Genomic DNA, 24370 nt, shown 5'->3' on the forward strand with positions numbered 1-24370 from the left:
TACAAGTCAAAGCAGGTTAAATTTGTCCATAAGGACACACACAGCATGACAGGTGAGGCTGAGGCACAGTGACACAATGAGAAGTGGCTTTGTCGTCTTAATTAATTGTTCTATTTCTAAACAATTGTTCTATTTCTAAACAAAATGTTAGTATTCTGTGAATGTCAAAGGTAAAAAATGTATCTCCCTTAAAAAAAAGTACAGCATACCTTTTTAGCTCATTTAAAATACAAAATAGGCGGGTTCTTTACTGCTGCCTTTACTCAGCAACCTGGAGACCAGCCTCAGCCACTGTCTGGTAAATACAGCCGTACACGCTAGCAGGCTGTTAGCCTTTCACACTGGGTTTTGTAAATACTGGTGCCTTTAGCTAAAAAGCTCTCAAACGAGTGAACGTGGAACTTTAAACGAAAGCGTAGCGTTCCGAGTGTTCTATGGCAGGCAAATCGTAAAACAATTATACTGCTCATTATTAATATGAAATACATTCAAAGGTTTCTAGTGGGAGTACCGTGATATTTTAAGACACCAAAAACAATATGTAAACACACAACTTGACAGGTGAATTTCCTTATAAGACCAAGGGACTGTTTAGGCTTTCCTGCCATTGTCATTATCATTTCCACTGCTACCGATATATCTATGTAAACCCAAAAGTTTAGTTTTTAAAGTGCTCATGTTAAAGAGTGTTATTTGATTGTACTTTGTAACACAGGCCTACACATACACAAGGCTATTTATGTTGACATAAATAAATACAATTGATTATCATCTTTTCCAATAATGCCCCTGCAAATCTAGTCTTTGTATGTTTGGTGTCCTATTACAATATTCCTTTTAAAATTTGACACAATCCAAGCATAGAACACGTGTGACAATTATATTTCCATCCCTTTCCTGATTGCAATGTCATCATCATTACCATGTCATGGTTTGTACTCCGCATTATTAGGATTTCAGTCAAAGGCTTTAGGATGTAACATATCCCAACTGTCTCGCTCACACACTTTCGTTGACTGTACAGTATTGCGGCTATCCGTAACTGAAGGAGAGAGCCCTATAATCTACAGTATCCTCGGTGACTGCTACATAGACACTGCCCTGAGGAGGGAGAGGCATCTTTAAATACTCCTTGTGTTTCCTCCTGACTTTATCTCATCCAATATTTGTTTACCACTTTCTAGATCAGGACGATGATATAAATATAACACTGATCCCATGTATAAAAGATGTTTGATACAAGTCCCACATCTATGTTTTTCAGTCTGAAAGGCTGCCATACAGTAAAGTAATTTTTTTACGACCAAGTTTTTTGTTTACATATATAATACATTTATCCCATACGGCAGTGTCTATGTAAATACAGCATTGTATTATTATTATTATTCATTTTCAATATCTATATCCACATAGAATAGTGCATGAAGATCGTATCGGGATTGACCAAGAAATGTCCCATCAGTGCATCCCTAAATACTTGCTAAAAGGTTCCCCGGTCAATGCACTGTGGGCGATTTCTTGTTCATTGTGTCCCCATAGCCCATCTCTTCCTCCGTCTTCACCGTCACACTAAAGGGCTGATTATGGTTTCATGTTGACGCAACGCAGGGGGGTTCACGGACCCATTACGTCCTTGCGGACCCCTCCTTGCGGCCCCTCCTTGCGTCCACCGCAAGGGCCTGACTTGCGGCTCCCAAAAATCGTAACCTTCCGTCGAGGCGACGCAGCAGCTCCGATTGGTCCGCTCACTCAAACCAGACGCAGAACCGACTGCGTCGAAGCGTCTGCGTGGTCCTTGCGTCGCGTCAACGTGGAACCATAATCAGCCCATTACTGAGGTGCTAAGTGATCACCGGACACACAGGGCGCCAGTACCTGGGTATGAGCGGAGGGTCGTCCAGCTCAGGGGACCACCGTTGTGGTCCTCATCCCCCCCACCCCCCGTCATACCTGGTCACGCTCTGCACTGTGCCGGGTCTCCACCGGACCCCCGGGGCCCGGGGCGGGGCCGGGGGACGTGACATTCAGGTAGCCCAGCTCTGAGGGCTGGAACTGGGGGGCGCTGGGCGGGGGGCCGCGGGGCCCCTCCGCCTTCACCCGACAGATGGCGTCCAGGATCCCCAGGGGGTCACACGCGCCGGACGGCAGGCTGGACGAGGGCCAGAGGAACACACACAAACGCACATGTGATTGGTTATGAGTCAGTGAGACAGGGGATCGATGTTTAGTGTACAGAGAAGGTGTTGCTACCTGAGACTGGAGGAGTGTAGCATGCTGTCCATGGTCAGACCCTCAGAGGGCAACATCTTCCTCACCTCGTGCTGAACAAACAAATCATTATAATACATCCACTCTCTGGTCAGGCACCAGCCAATCAGAACGTCCTGTAATGGTTACCATTGCTCAGTGCAGTCAGTCCTCTGACTGACTGCACTGACTCTCTCTCCCACTTTACTCACATATCACATATCACTACTACTCAGTCAAACAGGAAGTCACACAAACACTGTACACTATACACTGTATAACCGGTACAATCACGTCCCTTGAAAGGGGCTTCTATTAGAGCTAGCGGTGATCCGGTAGAACAGGCGGGGCTTCTACCTCCAGACTGCAGAACGATTGGACGTTCCTCAGCGCCCGCTCCAAACAGCTCACTTGATTGGACAACTTCAGCGTCCTGTCCTGCAGCTGTCGGTTCTCCAGCTCAAGGCCGTTGACCCTGAGGCAGGCAGAGGATTGTATTGGGTTATGGGATGATGAATGGGACAGTGGTATGGTAGTTCTCTGAAGAACTACCACTACGCATGGGATTTAAGGCTCAGAAGATGATTTAGCTTGTTCGTTTTTTTGCAATAAAACCAAGGTGCATCTTGCAGGATTGAGGGCAGGGCTGTACCTAGCTCGGCGCATCGTGGGGGATTGAGACCTAGTTCTTAGCAAGGTGCCTCATGGGTGATTGAGGACTAGTGCCTCGCGAGCTGCATCATGGGGGCTGGAGGGCGGGGCTGTACCTGTGCTGCACGGTGGAGGCGGTACGCATGCCAGCGCTGCCCAGGTCCTCAGCCTCGCTCATCCTCCTCAGCAGATCTCTCTTCTCGACCAACAGCTTCTCATTCTCAGCCATCACCGTACGAACCGACTCCTTCTCCTGGAGATACGACCCATGGTGGTGGGGGAGGAGGAAGAAGAGGGGAGATGAAGAGGAGAAGGAGCAGTGGGTGGGGGGGGGGAGATGAAGACAAGGAGGAGGATGGGGAATATTTGGAGAAATACAAGGTGTAAACAGAGGAGTGTAATGAGGAGACCCGTCCCATGCTAAAAACAGCATAGACCACAGTCTGGGTGGAATCCTTTAAACAGATCTCCTAACAAATAGGAGGGTACAAGCGGTTTGTAAGTGCTCTGCTGGTGTTGATATAGCGAGTCAACTGTGACAATCTGGAGTGTTGGAATAGATAAAAGATTCATTGAAATATCACTCTGAATCCTGCCAACGATTCTGCTGAGAATGTGATGCATTCTTTTTGGTCTCGTTTGTGTGAATAACATTCCACGGAGATACATGCCCCAGATTAGATCACTGGGACCCGGGCTATTGCATTCATAAAATGAGCTGAGTTAAACTAGGTCTCATTGTTTTTAATACATTTGAAGCCTATGGGTTCGGAACTCGAAAAGTTGTATCCAAGCCTGAACCAGCAAATAGACAATGTCACATGACCATGACGACATCAGCGTCAGGCCCTTTGCGGCCCTTTACGGGTTTGTAAACCCCCTTGGGTTGTGTCGACGTGGAACCATAACCACGCCTTAACTCGGTGGAGGGGGGGGGGGCTGAGAGAGGGGCTGAGAGAGGGGGGGTGGGGGCACCTTGAGGGAGAGGCCGGAGGCCAGCTCCAGGTCGTTCTCCAGCCTCTGGATGGTGCGGTCCCGCTGGCCCGTGGCCTTCATGCAGGCCTGCCGCGCCTGCCGCAGCTTGCTGCGCTGCGCCTCCTGCTTCTCGTTGTGCTTCCTGGACCAGAGAGAAACAGAAACACACACACACACACACACACACACACACACACACACACACACACACACACACACACACACACACACACACACACACACACACACACACACACACACACACACACACACAGGATTTGAAACCACATTGGGGAGAGGTGGACCCTCTTCTTGGTTCTAAACGCTAGCATTTAGAACCAAGATGGCCACAAAGTGAATAAGGGGCATGGACTGAGGAGGTCTTGGGCTAGACTAGGATAAAAGAGCTCATTTAATCAAGTGTAATCTATTTCATAGTGGGGGGGGGGAGTGAGTGAGTGAGTGAGTGTGTGAGTCTGTGTTGATGCGTGTCCTACCTGACGTGTGTGTCCAGCTGTAGCAGGACCAGCTGTATCTCTCCCTGTAACCTGTCTGTCTCCTGCTGGCTGGACAGCAGCTCCTCCTGCAGCTGGTGGCTGGTGCTCTGGGCCTCCCTCTGCTGGTGGAAACCACACAGTACACCGATTTGGGTAAAACAGGTAGTACCCCAGCAGGCCTGGGCTACAGCAGTCCTGTGTGATAGCAGACCTTCTGAGGGGAGCAGGCGAAAGAGCCCCGGAATCCGGGAACTGCAAGGGGCGGAGTTACACCTTGCTTCCTGTTTGGATACAGAGATGTTCTACCAGAGAAACTCATTCACACAGGTGGATGAAGCTTTCAGAGGGGGAAAGTATGTTTCTATAGTGGCCAGCCTACACGGTGTTGATTTTGAAACCGTTAAAGCCAGAGCTGACTGAGTTTGTGTTCACTGTTAATCCAATTACGCACGTACAGAGCCGCGCCTCCAGGAACATGATTGGTCGAAACCAATATAAGAAGAAAGAGAGTGATTCCCCATTTTTGATACACAAATCAATGACGGGAGTCCATACAACACACTGGAAACACCCTATTTACCCCCCTAGCTATTCTAGCACCCTAGCTACCTACACTGCACTGCCTACACTGCCTACACTGCCCCTTTATGCCGACCGATCCAGAGGTAGCATCCCTACCTTGGGAACATGATGAACAATCTACAAGCAAGAGTGTATTTCTCCGACTGGTAGCTAATAAGAAAACAGCCTACCACTCTGTAAAGTGCTTTGTTAGTGCAGGGCAGCAACAGCCAGGAGCGGTCACCACTCACTGACACAATAAACAGTAATGATTAATTCAGCTCTACACTGGGATTACGCTTACTGGAGGTTCAGGGAAGAGAGTTCTCGATGAAAACCGGTGCATACAAGCTGTGTCAACAGTTGGGAATGATTTGGGAGTAAGTGTGCGAAGCTATGGGCCGTTTCAGAGGGTTAAGCTCCTTCAAAATACAGACTCACCGAGGGGACTTGACGAGGGAGGAAATGAACTGGCTTCAGTCACTGGGAGATGTTATGGTTGGATTAGTCTCCCGGCAACACAACATATTTAACCTCCGTCTGACTTGATGCTCTGCGTCATCTGGGCAAGGTTTATTTTTCTCGGCCAAAGAAAAGTTTTAAAACAGATTGTATTTCTTTAGTTTTAACCAGCGTTGGGCAGACGTGACTGATTGCGGCCGTGTATGGTGGACGAATTAAATAGTTGTTTTCAAAAAGAGATGGAGCGGAAACGTATGGTTATGTGTTGACGAAAGCTCAGAGCGGCCCCACACCACACAGCACCATGGCAACCATAAATACACAATAAAGAAGTCTGAATATAAAATAAGTAGATGCATCTCTTTCTTGTGAAATATAGTGTCTGATCGTCATTAACGACGGTATGGTCACACTCTCGCTGCATTCAATTAGCTAATGAGCCAGGTATCAAATGGCCAGTTTTCCTCAAGGGCCGTTTTAATTTTCCTATGCAAAATTTGGATATTTTCCACAGCTGTATGGGATTGGAAGTATTTGCGGGCTTGAAGATCATCATGATATATATATATATATATATAATATGCAGGCCATAGTTGTAGTAGATTAGATTCCACCACATGGCCTTACTAGCTAAGCGTCCTCCCCCACCCCCCGCCCCCCCTCACCTCCTCGCGGGCCTGGCTGAGCTCCGCCTCCAGCAGCGCCAGGCGGCTCTCCAGCTGCTGGCTCTTCAGGCCCAGCTCCGAGTTGCTCCTGCCCAGCGACGCCTCCTTCTGCCTCAGGGAGCGCACCTGCTGCCGCAGCTCCTCCTCCCGCTGCTCCAGGAGCTTCCTGTCAGCAGGAGCCACGCAGGAGGTGGGGGGCGAGGGGGAGGTGGGAGAGGTGGGGGAGGTGGGGGATGAGGGGGAGGTGGGGGATGAGGGGGAGGTGGGGGATGAGGAGGAGGTGGGAGAGGTGGGGGAGGTGGGGGATGAGGGGGAGGTGGGAGAGGTGGGGGAGGTGGGGGATGAGGAGGAGGTGGGGGATGAGGAGGAGGTGGGAGAGGTGGGGGAGGTGGGGGATGAGGAGGAGGTGGGGGATGAGGGGGAGGTGGGGGATGAGGGGGATGAGGGGGATGAGGGGGATGAGGGGGAGGTGGGGGATGAGGTGGATGAGGTGGAGGTGGGGGATGAGGGGGAGGTGGGGGATGAGGAGGAGGTGGGGGATGAGGGGGAGGTGGGGGATGAGGGGGAGGTGGGGGATGAGGGGGAGGTGGGGGATGAGGGGGATGAGGGGGATGAGGTGGAGGTGGGGGATGAGGGGGAGGTGGGGGATGAGGGGGAGGTGGGGGATGAGGGATGAGGGGGATGAGGTGGAGGTGGGGGATGAGGGGGAGGTGGGGGATGAGGGATGAGGGGGATGAGGTGGAGGTGGGGGATGAGGGGGAGGTGGGGGATGAGGGGGAGGTGGGGGATGAGGAGGAGGTGGGGGGCGAGGGGGAGGTGGGGGATGAGGGGGAGGTGGGGGATGAGGAGGAGGTGGGGGGCGAGGGGGAGGTGGGGGATGAGGGGGATGAGGGGGAGGTGGGGGATGAGGGGGATGAGGGGGAGGTGGGGGATGAGGAGGAGGTGGGGGGCGAGGGGGAGGTGGGGGACGAGGGGTTGAGGGGAGGAAGGGGATGAGGAGGAGGTGGGGGATGAGGGGGAGGTGGGGGATGAGGTGGAGGTGGGGGATGAGGGGGATGAGGGGGATGAGGTGGAGGTGGGGGATGAGGGGGAGGTGGGGGATGAGGAGGAGGTGGGGGGCGAGGGGGAGGTGGGGGACGAGGAGGAGGTGGGGGGCGAGGGGGAGGTGGGGGACGAGGAGGAGGTGGGGGGCGAGGGGGAGGTGGGGGACGAGGGGTTGAGGGGAGGAAGGGGATGAGGGGGAGTTCGGGGGGAAAGTTAAGTAATAAAGAGAAAGCATTTTGAAGACTTTAGAGCACATCCATTACAGTGCAGTTCCTGGTGTGTGTTGTGTTGTGTATATACTATGTATTAACGTCCTGCTGATGCGTCCTGGTGTGTGCGTGTGCGTGTGTGTGTGTGTGTGTGCATACTGTGTATTAAAGGCCTTGCAATGTGTGTGTATTAAGAACCTGGTGATGTGGTCCTCGTGGTGCTGGGCCCTCAGGGAGGACAGGCTGTCCGTCAGGTCCCGGGTGTCTCTCTCCAGCCGGCTGCTCTCCCCGGAGCGAGCCTCCTCCATGCGCAGCTGGTGCTGCGAGCTCTTCAGCTGCTGCTGCAGCTCCACCACCTGGCGGGAGGAGGAAACACCACCCCTGCTTAACCTTTGACCTAAAGTGTGCCACTCTATCGTCATCAAGACCTTTCGCAGACCACTTCATATGCAGACAGAACAAATGCAATGCAGAAGCAGTAGAGCTGGCTCAATCTGTCCCTTATTCCACAGCAGCAATACTGCTGATGATAGATGCTAGAGTGATCAAGTCTAAGCCCCACGCATTAAGAATATGAACAGTATTAGAGCAGTATTGAAACAGACCCAGAGTGTAGTCCATGTTCACTACAAATCAGACTAATATCATAGGAGACTCTTCAATAGCTCGTCCGCTGACCTTCTTGTCTGCGGAGATGAGGCGAGCCCTCTCTGCCTGCAGCTCCTCCTGCAGGCTGGTGGTGGTACTGCGGGTGGTGGAGCTCCGAGCCAGCTCCAGCTCCTGCTCTCGAATCCTCTGCTGCTGGCGCTCGCACTCGCTGCCCAGCCCCTGCACCTTCTGCTCCGCCTGCACCAACCGGGCCGCGCTCTGCTTCACCTCCGCACACAGCTGGGTGGAGCACAGACAAATACACAGGAGATGACTTGGTTATGGAAACATGGTTTGGTTTGAACATCCACCGGGGATGGTTTAAACATCCAGTAGGGATGGTTTAAACACCCAGTAATGATGGTTTAAATATCCACTGAGGATGGTTTAAACACCCAGTAAGGATGGTTTAAATATCCACTGGGGATGGTTTAAACACCCAGTAAGGATGGTTTAAATATCCACTGGGGATGGTTTAAACACCCAGTAAGGATGGTTTAAATATCCACTGGGGATGGTTTAAACACCCAGTAAGGATGGTTTAAATATCCACTGGGGATGGTTTAAACACCCACTGGGGATGCTTTAAACACCCACTGGGGATGGTTTGAACATCCAGTAAGGATGGTTTAAAGAAACATCCACTGGAGATGGTTTGAACATCCAGTAAGGATGGTTTAAAGAAACATCCACTGGGGATGGTTTGAACATCCAGTAAGGATGGTTTAAAGAAATATCCACTGGAGATGGTTTAAACATCCAGTAGGGATGCTTTTAACAACCACTGGGTGACACATTGTACTTTTAGATAAATGCTAGCTGTACAAGGAAATATTGATTTTCACTATAGGGGGATTTTTATAACAATTAAATAACTAAATGGCTGCCTTGAAAAAGTCTGAATGCTTAATACTTTCAGTTAACAGTGAAAGTATGATTGTGAACCTTCTCCCAGGATAACCATCGTTGGTTCATCTCCCACACCTTGAGTTTCTCCTGGTCCAGCAGCACGTTGTGTCTCTTCAGGTCCACGTTCTTCTCCCTCTCATAGCGCAGCTCCCGCTCTGCCGAGGTGAACAGACTCTGGACCCTCTGGAGGTCCTGCTTCAGCTGCCTGGCCTCCTCCACCTTCTGGCCCAGGACCATGTCTTGAGACTGGGGGAGAAGGAGGCAGGCCGGGGGGGGGGGTAGCATTACACTAATGGTTAGATGGGTTTGTATGGAGGCTAGGCCAGTTTGTTGATTTAGCATCCTTAAGAACAAAAGGCCATTCAGAGAGCACCACATAGGCTGAGATCACATTTGAAAACACATTTAAAGAAACAATCAATGAAACAAGTTTAGTGTTGCGGCAGACTTTCCAGGAAGCGTGTTCCTAAAAACTAAACGCTCGGTTTGGCACCATGCTTTGTCCAAACCCATGTAGAAGCCTTGCTCAATAAGGCCCACAGGTACGTTGTGGGCGTTGGGGATCAAACTCAGTAACCTTTGGGCTTGGAGTCCAACATGAAGTTGAATGGTGATATGAAGGCGAGTATAAATGGGGCCGGTGAATACAGAAGCATGAACACAGAGAGAGTACCTTGGCGCGGGCCTGGGCTTCAGTCACCTGGGCCTGCAGGGCCATCTGGCGCTGGGCGGACAGCTGTCTCTCCTCCTCCAGGTCGGCCTGCAGGCCGGCCAGGTCCCGCTTCACACCGGGCAGCTGGGTAACATTTAGTTTATTAGCACATGCTCCGTATCCAACACCACTTACAGTGGATTCAGATGTGGTTAATAAGCAGGTAGGGGGCTGGAGGAATGGTCCTGTTCATAGGTTCCAGACATCAGGGATCTAACCCAATTTCTCAACTGGAAGTCAAACACCCCAACTACATTGTCCTGTCCCTTTGGAGTTTTTAATACAAATGTTTTCTACAAGTTGTGCTTCTACACAGTAGCTAATCTGGTTGACGTATTAGGTATTCTTTCATATGCATCCATGGAAAACCATACCCTCCCTAACAGGGATGTTAAGTGTTCCAGGCCATGTACCTGCTCATCCCTGCTCCCCGCTGGACCTCCGGGACTATGTTTGGTCAGCGGCTCCTGGCTGCTGATCCTCATGGAGGCATGATGCTCCTTCAGCTGAGACTCAAGCCTCTGCTGGAGCTGCTGGACCTCCAGGCCCAGCCTGTCCCTCTCTCCCTGGGCCGACAGCATCTCCTGGGCCCCGGAGCGGAGGTCCGCCTGGAGCCTGCTGCTCTGAAGCTGCTCGGTCCCCAGCTCCTCTCTGGAGGCGCAGAGGAGAACAGCCAGGCAGGGGTTAACAGGATGCTCATGCCTGCATTGGATAAGATGCTCATGACTAACTGCAGAGTGCACAAGCACTCACCGCAGCCGCAGACACACCCACACCCACGCATAGCATCTCCTATTTCCCATTTTAACCTACAACCTCTAACTGGGCTGCTCCACGTTGGTCATGTGACAAACAAATCAATACGATCCACTAAAAATAAATAGTAGTAACCTGGGTTAGAGATATAATTATCCCTATTCTATATAAAGTAGCATAGCTGAAATCAAACTTTCACTTTATCTCAGAAAGACTACTTCATAGTCAAGTCCAGGGGTAGTTTGACCCTGGAGACAAAAACACAATGTGAGCTACATGCTAATACGAGCTACAGGCCAACCTCAGAGCGTCGTGGGCCGTCTTCAGGCCGGCCAGCTCAGAGGTCAGCCGGTAGGTCTGGTCCCTGAGCTGCTCCACCTCCGCCCTGCTCTCCCTCAGGTCCTCCTTGGCTCCGCTGCTCTCCCTCTGGCGCTCCAGCTCGCCCTGCAGGCGGGCGTGAGTGCGCTCCAACTGGGCCAACTGCAGCACACACACGCACGCACGCACGCACACACACACACACACACACACACACACACGAAACTTGTAAACTACTAGTATAAACTATAATTATACCAGGCTACTTTGATAACAAACCAAAACCGGATATATCGACAAAAAATAGAAATAGAAAAGATGATACAACAAAAAAGATAGGAAAAATAAGAAAGAATGTAAGTCTGAGACACACAAAATAAACATTGCAACAAAAAACGATCAAATATCAAATCAATAAATGCATCTCTTATGGAGAATCTCTTATGGAGACCAAAGACTGTGACCAGGCAAAACAGGACCACATTGGAACCTGTAAATTACTATTATTATTATAATAAAGTAAAATTTCCCTGACAGTATCTTGAAAAGGTCACTCGAGTTGTGTTAAGATATATAACATTTTCAAACATGAAACAAAATTCAAAACACAAAAGAACGTCAATGACTGAAGCTAGCGCGCTAGCCAGCGAGGTGAGCCAGACCTTTTCCTCCAGCCCGGCCTTCTCTCCCTTGACCTGTGTGAGGCTCTTGATGAGGGTCTTCCCCTGCTGGCACTCGGTCTGCAGGCTGTTCACCTCCATCCTCAGCTTCTTCAGCTCCCGTTCGCCCATATGCAGGGCCTTCAGCACGCAGAAACACACACAAACACATAATGGCACAATGACACCATCGCGAAAAACATGGGATGCTATCACACTGAACAATAGGCTTTTATATAATATATACTATACTATAATATACAAGGGCTGACATGTAAACTGATTACATGTCAGTAGTACTTAGTATGTACTATGTTGTATTATTGTACAACAAAGAACCCAAAACACTGCATGATTTTCCCCAAGTTCGTTCTTCCTCCATTTTAGAAAACAAATGTACTGTTGGCGTAAATTGGCTGCCAAAAAAAAAATAATATACGCAAATATAATGCAATATATATGCAAATATGCAACAGGGTACCAATTTCTTTTATGTTTTCATCAAACCCAGCGGTCATCTTCTTGTGTACCAAAAAATAAAAGAATAATGTATTCATGAGCAAATTTTCAGAAACACAAACTAATTCCATCGTCATCATCATGAGCGCGGGTGGTGCTGGCCACGTGAGGGACCTGCTCTCACCTCCTTGTCTTTCTTCAGGGCAGCCTGGGCGGAGGTGAGGTCCACCTCCAGCTGCTTCCTCCAGTCCTTCTCCTCCGTCAGCCGCGCCTCCAACAGGGACACCCGCTCCTGGCTGCTGCCCACGGCCCTCAGCTGGAGGACACACACACGCATACGCATACACATGCAAGCACGCACAAACACAAAAGGACACGCACACGCGCACACACACACACACACACACACACACACACACACACACACACACACAAAGAAGGTAAAGGGTCAAAGTGTGCTGGACAGATAAGGTGCATCATAACTGAGACTGACAATAGGGTTCACTACTAAACCACTGCTATCTTATTCATTTGCCTTTATCCAAAAGGGACTCACAGTGATATCCCTTTAGGCACATGTCCTTATAGTTAGCCTGTGATGAAAATGTCTAACCACAACACCTACAAGTCCTACACGATCCCGCCAGTAATTTAGTAAGAGAACGCTTTTATACAAAGCGATCTTCAGATACAGTTCAAGGATGCATACAGGCAGACTGCAGACATTTGGCAGAATATCTATTTCCCTTTTTTATTTCATTGTATTGCATTTCTTAACTATACTATGCATATCTATTTTCTTCTGTCTTTCTGCTGCTGTAGACAACCACATTTCCTGGCCTGGGTATCAATAAAGTGTCATCTTATCTTGTACATTTCCGAATGTTGCATACATTCTTGGCACAACACTTGCTTTGAGACTAGATAAATGGAATATTAATCCGTCTGTGGGCTATAATGAAACGCAATAACAGCAGCAACACACTTTAATGTGTGTATATCAGTGTTTGTGTTTCCACTGCTGGCCCTATTACAAAAACACACTATTCATTCCACGTTCCATCTCGATGGGTGATGGTGTCTTTGGTATCGACCTGTTTTGATGAATGTGGACAGGAGGAAGATTGATGACTGGCTCCGACCCAATGGATACTCACCGGCTGGAAGTAGGGCTCTGATTCTTTGCTCTCCTCTCCGTTTTTCATAAGCCTGTCCTGGGCAAACTGCTTCTTCAGCTCTACCTCCAGGCTTTTAATCTGGTGGTTCCAGTGCACATCGTTAGTCAGACATTAGGGAGCTGTCTCAGTTTCTCTCACACACACACACACACACACACACACACACACACACACACACACACACACACACACACACACACACACACACACACACACACACACACACACACACACACACACACACACACACACACGATCTACCACTAAAACTACACCGTCAGGGAAATGTCTTGAGCAATACAGGAATTAATTAGACTGAGAAACAAGCCGTGTTGAATTCTAATACAAGCTTTTTAAACTGAAACTTTTTAAACTGGTCTTTTGCACATTCGGAAATGAGTATGTGTAACTTTGCACACTGTCCACCAATGCCTGTTCTCCATATCCTATTTAGCAGACGCTTCTATCCAAAGTGACTTGGAGTTCATTCTAATTAGCAGGTAGGGGACGCACTACGGACACTTTGGATCGAACCATGAACCATCAGTTAGGAGTCAAACCTCCTAACCACTCACCATTATCACTTACGCACATCTTACCTCTGTACTTTATAAATAAAAAAAAATAAGCTGTCCTAAAAAACAACAACATTCCCCCTCCAACCCAACCCAACCCCAACCCAACCCCCCTCCAATCAGAGAGCAGCTCTCCACAGTCGACCGTGTGTCTCCTCCCCCAGCACACACGCTGTTGGCTCCCTTCCTCACCTTCCTGCGCAGGCCTTCCAGCTCCCCGTCGTGCCGCTGCCGCTCCTCCTTGCTGGCGTTCTGCGCCTCCCCCACCAGGGCCTCCAGCTCCTCGTTCCTCTCCACCAGCTCCTCCTGGGCCGCGCGCTGCTTCTGCAGCCGCCGCTGCAGCTCCCGCAGCTGCACGCGGCCGTCCTCCACCGCCTCGCGACACCTGGAGCCGCCGTGCAATAGCCACTTAGCATGGTGTCTGCTAATTAGCCTGGTGTGTCCGCTCACTACGCTAGTGGCAGCTAACGAGCAGAGTGGTAGCTATCTAGGGCACTGACGGCTAACTAATGAAGTGTCAGCTGAGTAGCATAGTGAGAAGTAATTCGCCCTGTGTCAGACAACTAGCATCGCGTCAGCCTAATGTCAGCTAGCCAGCCGAGTGTCTGCTGTACAGCATAGTGTTGGTTAGCTAGATAAAATAAAATCAGCTAACTAATGTAGTGTTGGCTAACTAGCATCGTGTCAGATAGCCAGGCCAGTATAAACTAGCTTGTTGCGTCTACATGCGATTGGGATTCTACTTTTGTTTCCTTACACAAATATCAGTCTTGAGGATACAAGAACATCAAGATGAAGCCCAGCAGTGTGTCTGGGGAATTATAGGTTAATACATTTGATGTCTGTAATTGATCAAAAATGCTGTCCAGGGACGTCCCATTAGTGAGCAATAATCCCTGGACCCAGGGAATTGAAATAGCGTGTGTGACCTTGGCATAGCCTGGTGTGTATATCGAGACTATAATCCTATAGCACTAAATAGGGATGCAACATGAACCAATATTTGGGAGCTGGGTGCACGAGTGTACCTTTTGTGAGCATGCTCCTCCTCATTCCACAAGGGGGCCACATTGCTCTGAAGCTCTCCACTTCTCCCCTTCCCCTCTCCTTGTGGCTGTGGTTTGACAGAGGAAGCTTGCTCTGGCTCCTGCTGTGCCAGCTTCATGAATATTAAAGAGATACACAAACATTATGCATCAAACTAAACTACTAAACCACGCATCTAGCATTTGGCTTGCGCTAATGGGTTCAATGAGATGAGTGCATGCATTAGTGTTTGGTGAATGCTAACCTTCTCCAGGAGGGTTTTCTTCTCGGTGTCTAATGCTCGTACCCTCTCCCTCAGAACACGTATCTCCCCGTCCAGCCTTTCATTTTGGTCCTTGGCCTTCTGCAGCTCCACCATGTCTAGGGAACATTAGCCAGCATGCTAACACGTCCATCGTCGACAGCTCGATCAGAACATCTGAACTACGGACCTTCTGAAGCCAGAGTGACCGGTGAACCGGGTTACTGGATAAAAAGGTATTTGGAACAATCGCGACACAGTGGTCATGAAGACAAATCTCTGCAGGAAACATAGCCATAGCTTCACGATCACGTACTGTTGTGGTTGAGTGAAATGCCTTGGATTAGGTTCTATAAATGTTTGGATCCGGTTACTCAAAATGTGGCTCCCTAAAGTACAGACGTGTAGGCATTCAAAAAAGGGAAGAAGTGAAATATAGAAAATCTGTTTTATGAATTGTGAAGTTTGTAGGTCAGCTTGAAAAAGTATTTTGTCAAGCTGAACCAAGCTCCAACGTCTCATGCTTTCCCACATACAGTCACAATCATATTTGTCTCACCACAGTGCTTCAGTTTGTCCACTTCCTTCCTCAGGTTTTCCACTTCCTGTTCTGTTCGCTCCAGCTCAGCTCCTGTGATAAGGAAGAAATCATAAAATGGAGGCAGTTGGAACTGGTGTGCCCTGGTATCCTGATCATGAATTCATTCAAATATATCCAACAGCCTCATAGCTACGCATAGAAAATTAGGAGAGAATAAAATGTAAAACGGTACCCTTCGGTTGACAGTTTGACATTGTATATATCCTATGAATCTAAAGTGTCCTGAAGGAGACTCTTAAACTCGCTGGTATCACTCGGATTGGTTTCGACACCAATGCGGCAGCACAATGTGAAAGAGTTGCTAGGCAACGTGTCTGTGTATTAGAAACTGTAGCCAAGCAATCATTTATTTTCTAGGGTCTGGGCTGGCACTTATTTTGTAATGTTTCATAGGGAGTCTGACCATGGTTCAGGCGCTTGGAAAAAAAAAAAAAGAGTGGGATCATTATGTAACGTCATACGCTCCAATAAGTTTGTTATGAAAATGCATCAACATTTGCCTGGAACTGATTTACAAAAATAAAGTACCGAAAAACTACAATGTAACTTGTGGCTAAAGTCTCCATAAAGGACCTCTGCTATTAACAGCACAGGGGGAAATTCCACAAATAGTACAACCAAGAGGTATGATTAATGATCAGACTGGATAAATCCTGCAACTTGGAAAAAAAAAACCACCACCTCATCCAAATGTATTGAACCCCCTGGGTTAAAACATGTCCCGTCCACATCATTGAGCTTATCGACTGTATTGGGTGTGAGTGCCTACCGCTGAGTCCCAGGCTGCCGTCGTCGTGGTCCTGCTGGTTCTTCCTGGCGGTGTCCAGCTCTGCGGTGAGCCTGCGGATGTCCTGGTGGGCCATGGCCAGCCGCCGGGACGCCTCCTCCAGGTCCCGCTCCAGGCCCTGGCGCCCCCCCCTCTCCTGGGACACCTCCTCCTCGTGGAGCTGTGGTGGTGAGACACCACAATCATCCACTGAGCTTAGGGGGCCAGCGGCCGTGACGATGGGGGGGAAAGACAGCACACCATGCAGGGTAACGGCCCCTGGAAGGGTTGGGGGGCAGGGGGGCGTTGAGAGAGCCGTGCTCAGTGGTTAACATAGTTTAAACTGAAAAACGGACAGCAAGGCCCAGCGTCCGTGTGTCGCTGCGTGCTGACGAGCCTGAGGAAAGGAAGGAGTCAGTAGCAACGTGAACAGGAAGTGGACATGCTGCTTGAGGAGGAATCATGCGCCAATGCACCCATCACAAGTATTGAACACCTTTCAGGTTTAACTGTCTATAAAAGGCTGGTTAGTTGCATGCAGATGTTGGCATGGCGATCCAAGAAACACCCTCAATGGAACAAGTAAACAAGAGCAGTATAGTAGCGGTAGTGGCAATAAGCTGGCCAGTGTCCAACGTCAGCCTGTGGTTCCCGAACGGGTGAGTGGTTAGTTTAAACCATGGGGGGTATTGTGAGGACCTACGGGGAGACTAGTGAGTCTGCTCTGAGCAGAGGATCTTCTGGGACCAAACAGCTTCCTCCAGGTGCTCTGAGCCGAACTCTGCTGAGAAGACGGATCGGTGTGGATGGGATGGAGAGCAAACAACAAAACACGTCAGCAACACTGGTGGTACGCGGTCTAGGGCACCCTTACTGGACCCACCGTGGCATCTATCCCTCCCTCAGAAATGAAAAGGTCAAGCCTGGATGGAGGAAGAACCGTGCAGGAGGTCAATGTCCTGGTCATGGTGAAGGTTCTCACCTTTGTCATGTTGTCTCTGGTCTTCAGCAGCTCCTGACCCAAAGTGTGGCGGACGTGCTCAACCTCCTCCTGTCCAGGTGATCCCAGAGCATGGACGAGAGGGGAAGGCTGTTAAATGTCAAAGTTTGCTATCCTGTTTAGGGTTATGTCAAACCAGTTTCCCCCATTCAAACCAGCCCCTCTTATTACTTTTTTACTTACTTAATACTATCTACTTATGTTTTCTTACTTGTTTGCACTGTTTAGCAATCCTGAAATTCCAGATTATAATTGCCTTTATGAACTGCTGCTCCTATTCTATTACTATACGTATGACAATAAACTTGAAAGTGAAACTAAAACTGAATTGAAAGTGAAAGTGAAATGACGATGGTAAGTCTGTGTACCTGCAGGTGGACCTCCCTCAGGTTGCCTGTGAGGCTCTGGGAGTCCAGCCTCCTCTCGGCGGCCTCCAGCCTCTCCAGCAGCGTGGCCCTCTCCACCAGCAGGTAGGCCACCTGCTCGCTGGGGCTGCTCAGGCCCACGTCCCCCAACCCCTCCTGGGACAGCAGCTCCACCAGCTCCTTGCTCTGGTTCTCTGGGGGAATGGAGAAGACAGAGGAGAAGAGGTCAGGTGATGGATTCCTTTAACTAGGTCAAAAACATCAGTGACAGAGATGTACTTGTTGCTTTCTGAAGACGAATGAAAATGACAGGGGGGGCCGGGGGGGTTCAACTCAGTTCATGCTTCTAGTGCATCTTCATTCTACATATAGACACTAGCATGTTTATAGCATGCTATGTAACAACAGGTTACAAAAAAAATAGAATATATAACATAGTATACACTACACAGTATATTTCTTAGCCTAAACTCCTTTGCATGTAACTCCCCCCCGCATCTAGTTGGAGACCACAACGATAACAGTAACAGTGATGGCAGCTGTGGTGGACAGCAGTGGTGAACAGCGGTGTTGTGGTGCGGTACCGTGCAGGAGCCGGCTCTGTTTGAGCTCCAGGCGCAGCTGCTCGTTGTCTCTCTCATACTCCGTTGTCAGCAACTCCCTCTCCTCCAGCAGACCCCTGATGTGCTCCACGTAGCTCTCCACCTGGGGCCCACACACACACACACACACACACACACACACACACACACACACACACACACACACACACACACACACACACACACACACACACACACACACACACACACACACACCAGCAAGCAAGCACTGCTGTTTATACTGAAGTGATATAGTTCAATTAGGGTACAGACAAGTTGAAAATACAGCATTGTAATACGATACTGTGATGATAACATAGAACGGTATTACAGTACACTGCAACAGTACTTTCATGCAGCTTATTGGATGCAAGACATTTTGTAACTATCTCTCTCTCACGACTGTTGGAGCATCTTCTCTCTGTGAGTTTAACCTCCTGACCGTGGCCTTGTGAAGAAGCTATGATCTGGGGTAGCTGGTGTCCATGTCGCAGCTCACCTCCTTCATCTCGCCGGCCTGCTGCGTGCGCAGGGTCTGCAGCTCCTGGGACGCGGCCTGCAGCTTCCCCTCGCTGCCCACCAGCTCCCGCCACAGGTGGCACTGGCGCTCCTCGGGGCCGGCTGCCGGGGCCAGGCCATCGTCCTGCAGCCGCGCAGCGATCTGGTCCAGCTCCGTCCGCACCTGGACAGCCCCACCCATCACCGGGGCACCCAGAGGAACGGGAGAAAGGGAGGTACAGCGGTTTGAGATGCATTGATCGCTGGATTAAGATGATTGATTTGTCTGTTTCTATTTTTTTATTTTTAGTATTGATTGTTTTGGTATTGATAATAATAAAACTGTCCATCCCAACAGGTCCTTTAGCCTAGATGGTGCAAAATAAATGTGTGTATTCTCTAATATATTTAATACCACAGTAAAGCTGTACCGGCTATTGCCGACCACATCACGACATCACACTCACTTTTTTTACTAGATATTAGTGAATATTATCTCAGCGGAAAGGGTTCTTGGTTCGATCCACAATGTCTGCTGGTGAACCTGTGGGAATCCTTGAGCAAGACGCCTAACTAGTCTCCTTTAGTGCTCCATCCATGTCATAACCTCTTCTACTTGGTTTAGGTCAACATAAGCCCAGGCAGAACAAGAGTATCCTTCAGCGACCATGTGTGGTATGTCTACGGCACCGGGAGGATACTGGAAAAGTAATTAGCCTCTTGTCTTTCTGCCCCTAAAATACATTGTAAGAAAACTCAAGAGTGCTATACTCGCATTATGACACAAGGGGGAAAATATTTATCTTTTTATTTTTGCCATTCGCTCCGTTCGACATTGAGCTGAAGACAGTCCGTTAGCGAGGTCAGAAGGTCTCTCCCCAACAAACATCAGGTTTGGTCGGCCAGCGTGCATTACGCTCCCTGTCGCCACGCGCGGAAGGAACCTATAGCGCGCTGAGCGAGGACGACACAACGCTTCACACCTGTCACCCAACACAATGCTGTCATTCTCGGGCCCTGTAACCCGAGTGGGTCGCCCATTCACAGGGCGGGGACAGCTGTGGCAGGGGACACGGTTCCAGCCAAGCCAGGAGCATCAGGTCTCATGTACCTTCTGGTATTTAAAGATGAGACCAAATGCGGAATTTCAATGCTATGAGGAGGTGGGGGTTGGTGTTTTTCTATAGAAAATATATATTTGTGGATTGATAGATTCATCTGCTAGCCTGGCACCACCCGCCTATGTACTTCTGCTCAATTTTCATTTCCCTTCAATACTACTCTCTGTGCAAATGAAATGAAGTACGAGAGTCTGGTAGGACCAGGCTATTCATCTGACACATTGGCTGATGAATGAAAAGACTATTAGCCTAACTACAGTGTTTTCAATGGGAACCTTTAAAATAAACAATAGTCATCGTCTGTCGTCAGGGAGACAGAGAATAACATAAGCTTATCTACTGTGTGTGTGTGTGTGTGTGTGTGTGTGTGTGTGTGTGTGTGTGTGTGTGTGTGTGTGTGTGTGTGTGTGTGTGTGTGTGCGTGTGTGTTACCTCTTCATGTTCCATGGTCACACATTAGGTTTGAGGAGGAGGCATCTGTTCGGTGACGAAACTTTTCCTCAAGAGCAAGAAGAAAGATCACCTATAGACTTCTATAGGTCCACTACATGGCATCGTTCAGGATGTCCATTCGTTTGAAGAACATTTTAAATGATGAACAGATCTTCAAACGTCCGACATGTCCAATTCATGTCCAAGTTCCTCCATGATTGTTTTATGTAGCTCACCTGTAAACAAAAATAAACGAAGAATAATTATATTTAGAGCTGTGCAGTGTGAGCGTAACCGTAAACTGTATGCCAAATCAGCACCTGTAGTTACACCGTACTTCATAATCCTCCAGATTAGTGTAGCTATCTTGTACGAGGCAAGCAGAGGCGCATCACTGCACCCTCAGAAGCAATGCAAGTGCCAAGCCGATTAGCAGTGTTTTTCTGCACCACGTCTCTAGTATGACATTCCATAATTCCGATGAGGTATTTTGTAAACACCGTATACCAGAGTCACTGGCCATTATTAGTGGGCCCTCTCTACGGATCAGGACTGCAAAGGTTCGCTGGCCTGCCAGCGTGTTTCAGCAGGAAGAGGGTTAAAAGAGCTCAAATATGTGGGCTGTTTACCCCTCTTCCCAAAATGTCTGACAATAGTTTTTCGTCGCCACAAGCTCCCTGTGATCCCCTTGCATAGCTAGCTGGCTAGGCGGGGGTACGGTGCGTACGTTTGTGAAAAATATGCATCCATACATGATATTATACTCCAGCCAGCAAGACACCGCGTTAGAAAACTGCAAGCATCCGCTGTCTGGTGAGCAAACTCTTGGTAAACCAAGAGTTGATTTGGTTGACGCCGCTGGCTACGTCGCTAGCCGCAGCTACGCTTCTCTAGCGGGGAAGGTGAAATAGTTTTACCTCGGACATGAAGCTAAATAGCAAGTCTAGCTGAAGCCTTATTTTTTTGACACTCAATATGACTTCAGTCCGAACTTATATATGAAAAGTTGCACAAACCTGGTAACGGGTGGCAGCGGTGAGAACAGGCGTGGCGAAAATAATTTGGCTTCTGCAGGCGCCTAGGCAACCGGTCATACCATTTAGGTCGGTGATACGGGGGAAACGGGAAAGTCTATGTACAGCTTGACACAAATACAAATACATGATATTTTTTCTTCTCTGTCGAATGAAAATACAAGCACACAATATAAAATATATACCACGTACTAGTTGTTGGGGTATTATTGGTCTACAAAGGTAAAAAATGTAAATGGCATGCCCTCATTCCCCTTTTTACTCATTACCTGTTGAATTAGCACACTTTTTCTGATTTGTTTGTCTTTTTTTCCCCTTTAAAAGCAAGGGCATATGTTTTTGAATCAAATAAAACAGAAGCTGTTATGTGGAGTTGGAGTATGCTTAAAAGTGTATAGCCTATTTATTTGTTTTATTCGCCCTATTTAGAAGCATAACAAAGCACAATGGGGGCCACTGAGGTGATTTTAAAAAGTAACGGAGTTCTCCAGAAGGGCTGTTGACACTTTGTGTTTTCATGTGGTGGGGCCTCGCTGGCCGCGGGTGGGTGTAGCCTGCGACGTTTTTGGATGGTGATCTCTCCCTCTCCGGATGTGTGAGGCAGAGTTAAAGGCCGGTCTGTTCTGCAGGGAGAAAATGGGCGTTTTAAACGTTTTCTTTTTAAGAAGTCTGCATTCCTGCTCCTGGAAACTCTGGATGGAGTGAGTGAGTGAAAAATAAAAAAAATAAAGGGGAGGTGCTTTGGTACAAATTTGAGGACCACCGAAAGGGGTTTGATACTACAGAGTTGCACGGCTGTGGGTGAAGTCAGAAAAACAAGACACAAGAATATCCTGATGTAAGTTAAGATTTATTTATATTTTTACATTGTTGTTTCTGTAGATCTATTATGGTGACATATGGTTGCATTGTACTGGACATAAATCGTTTTACAATGACTCAGTACCCTCCCTAGTTCAACACGATCTAATGGCCTACTTTTGAATGATCTTTTTTTTTGTCCTGCTTCTTGGTACAATATCTTAGAACGCCCTGTTAATGTGATGATGTAGTATGATCTAAAAGCAGTTATAAACTTCAAGAATAGGCCCTTTTCATTGTGTTTTAATTGTGATGGATGTAACCCAGCAGAACGATGTAGGCCTAATTGACAACCATGGTAACCCCCAGTTGGCAGGATCTCCTGATAACTATCTATAATGCATACGGTCTCCTTTCCCACTGTATTTGTGTTTGTTTTAATGTTTTGTATTTGTTTTCCTAAATTGTGTTTACTGAGAGGATTATATGAATTCCTTGTAATATCTGTCTGTTTTAAATAAATATGCTAAATATATGTAGGCTATATAGCCTCATAGTAAAAAGAAGAAAACTTTGAGTCTTTCATTGAAAAAATTAGTTTAAAAGCCTAAATGAATTCCAGGTGTACATTCAGTAGAAGTTGTTTACTATGCGCACTGACAAACAGTAGCCTTCACATGGTTTCAGAAGTAAACTGGGTAAATATTTTGACTGCGTTTTGATCTCAACAGGCCTCGCCCTTTACTGCAATAGAAATTAACCACTCTCCAAAAAAAAACACAGCCCCAGTTGTGGGGGGGAAAAAAAGAATTTCATTGGCACTATGTTTTTAACCGTCTCGTTACATAACACAGGCTATACTTTGTGCTGCTGGTCACATTTTCCATTTCTTGTTTCAAGTTGAGGTAGGCACGTTTTTTTAATGGAGGACTTCTGTGTTGAACCGAGGAACAGGCTAAATGGTTGTGCTCAACAGCCAAGCCAATGCTTGTATATATCTATAAACTCTATAAACTGTATATTTTGTTTGGATAGTGATGTATATATTCCCTCTTTGTTTTTGTTTTTGTAGCCGAATTTGAAAAAATGGCGTACCTTTTGATGTTTGTGACACTACTGCATCTCATCACCCTGGCTATGCTGTTCATTGCCACTATGGAGAAGGTATCAAATGTTTTCCCGCCTATTTATTCAACCTATCATCATCCAATGTTCTCCCTCATATTAATTCAATGTACCATCAGCAAATGTTTTCCTCCTATTCATTCAACGTGTCAATGAATCATCAGTTATCTCCCTCCTTATTACTTGTTACTTGACGAGGACTAGAAAAGAGTTGGCATCACCATGTTGTTTCTCCCTCTCCAGTCATGGTGGGTGTGGGACGGCATGGAGAATTCGGACCTGTGGTACAACTGTAGGTTCGATAATGACACAGGCACGTGGCTGTGTGCCTCCTCCAAAGAGACTGGTGAGCTCCCGTCTCAGGCATCTCCCGTTCCCCTGACAGAATGGGCAAATGAGCACGTCTCCTCTCTCTCCCCGCGCTCTCTTTCCTCTCTCCCTTGACTCATTCCATATTCTCTTGTTTTATCCTTCCCATTGCTTCTCCCCTCTCTCTATCTCTCGATCTCTCTCTCGCTCTCTCTCTCTCTCTCTATTCTCTCCATGGCTGGCTTTCTCTCTATCTCTCTATCTATCTATCTATCTATCTATCTATCTATCTATCTATCTATCTATCTGTCTGTCTGTCTGTCTGTCTGTCTGTCTGTCTGTCTGTCTCTCTGTCTCTCTGTCTGTCTGTCTGTCTGTCTGCCTGTCTGTCTGCCAGTCTTCCTGGTGGGAACTACCAATGTCAATGTAGCAGATGGTTATAACCAATATCAATCAATACATATGGACTGTATTGACATTATTAACGGTATTACTGTGTACATTACTGTATTTACTGTATTTATCAACTTTTTTATTAACAGTTTGTAATGATTGTATGGATGGGGACTATAGACCCTCAGAGTGTTTATCTAACAGTCCTGATTCTATAGACCCTCAGAGTGATTGTATGAACAGTACTGATTGTATGGACCCTAAAAGTAATTTTATTAACAGTACTGATTGTATGGACCCTAAGAGTGATTATATTAACAGTACAGTCTGTCTGACTGTATGGACCCTCAGAGTGGCTCCAGTCCGTGCAGGTGCTGATGGTTCTGTCGGTGGTCTTCTCCTCCATCTCCTTCCTGGTGTTCCTGGGCCAGCTGTTCACCATGTCCAAGGGGGGTCTCTTCTACTTCACCGGCCTCTGTCAGGTCTTCGCAGGTAATGAGCCCAGCCCAG

General features: G+C 48.0%; 2 protein-coding genes across 2 annotated transcripts in view; one reads left to right on the forward strand and one right to left on the reverse strand.

Annotated features, from left to right (window-relative positions):
* Positions 1-1544: 1544 nt before the first annotated feature.
* Positions 1545-20213, reverse strand: ccdc30 (coiled-coil domain containing 30; the record flags this gene model as incomplete). The annotated part of the gene is made up of 27 exons (XM_084479781.1): positions 1545-2149; positions 2251-2321; positions 2605-2722; positions 3015-3151; positions 3874-4015; positions 4371-4492; positions 6059-6224; positions 7510-7667; positions 7990-8199; positions 8944-9114; positions 9542-9664; positions 9994-10231; positions 10638-10816; positions 11317-11454; positions 11957-12088; positions 12930-13028; positions 13718-13910; positions 14554-14684; positions 14817-14932; positions 15373-15444; positions 16184-16361; positions 16884-16961; positions 17163-17231; positions 17549-17739; positions 18130-18250; positions 18647-18829; positions 20199-20213. 27 exons carry the CDS (start codon positions 20211-20213, stop codon positions 1945-1947), a joined length of 3756 nt encoding a protein of 1251 aa, XP_084335907.1. The 3' UTR covers positions 1545-1944.
* A 1735-nt stretch (positions 20214-21948) lies between these two features.
* LOC311359230 (epithelial membrane protein 3-like) overlaps positions 21949-24370 on the forward strand; it is a 3299-nt gene continuing 877 nt past the window's right edge. Inside the window, exons 1-4 of the mRNA XM_084479216.1 lie at positions 21949-22070; positions 23106-23197; positions 23402-23504; positions 24212-24352. Coding sequence (XP_084335342.1) covers positions 23120-23197; positions 23402-23504; positions 24212-24352 — 322 coding nt within the window. The 5' untranslated portion in view covers positions 21949-22070; positions 23106-23119. The remainder of the gene's footprint in view (positions 22071-23105; positions 23198-23401; positions 23505-24211; positions 24353-24370) is intronic.

This window comes from Micromesistius poutassou (assembly GCF_964030765.1).
Source record: "Micromesistius poutassou genome assembly, chromosome: 15".
Taxonomy (NCBI): domain Eukaryota; kingdom Metazoa; phylum Chordata; class Actinopteri; order Gadiformes; family Gadidae; genus Micromesistius; species Micromesistius poutassou.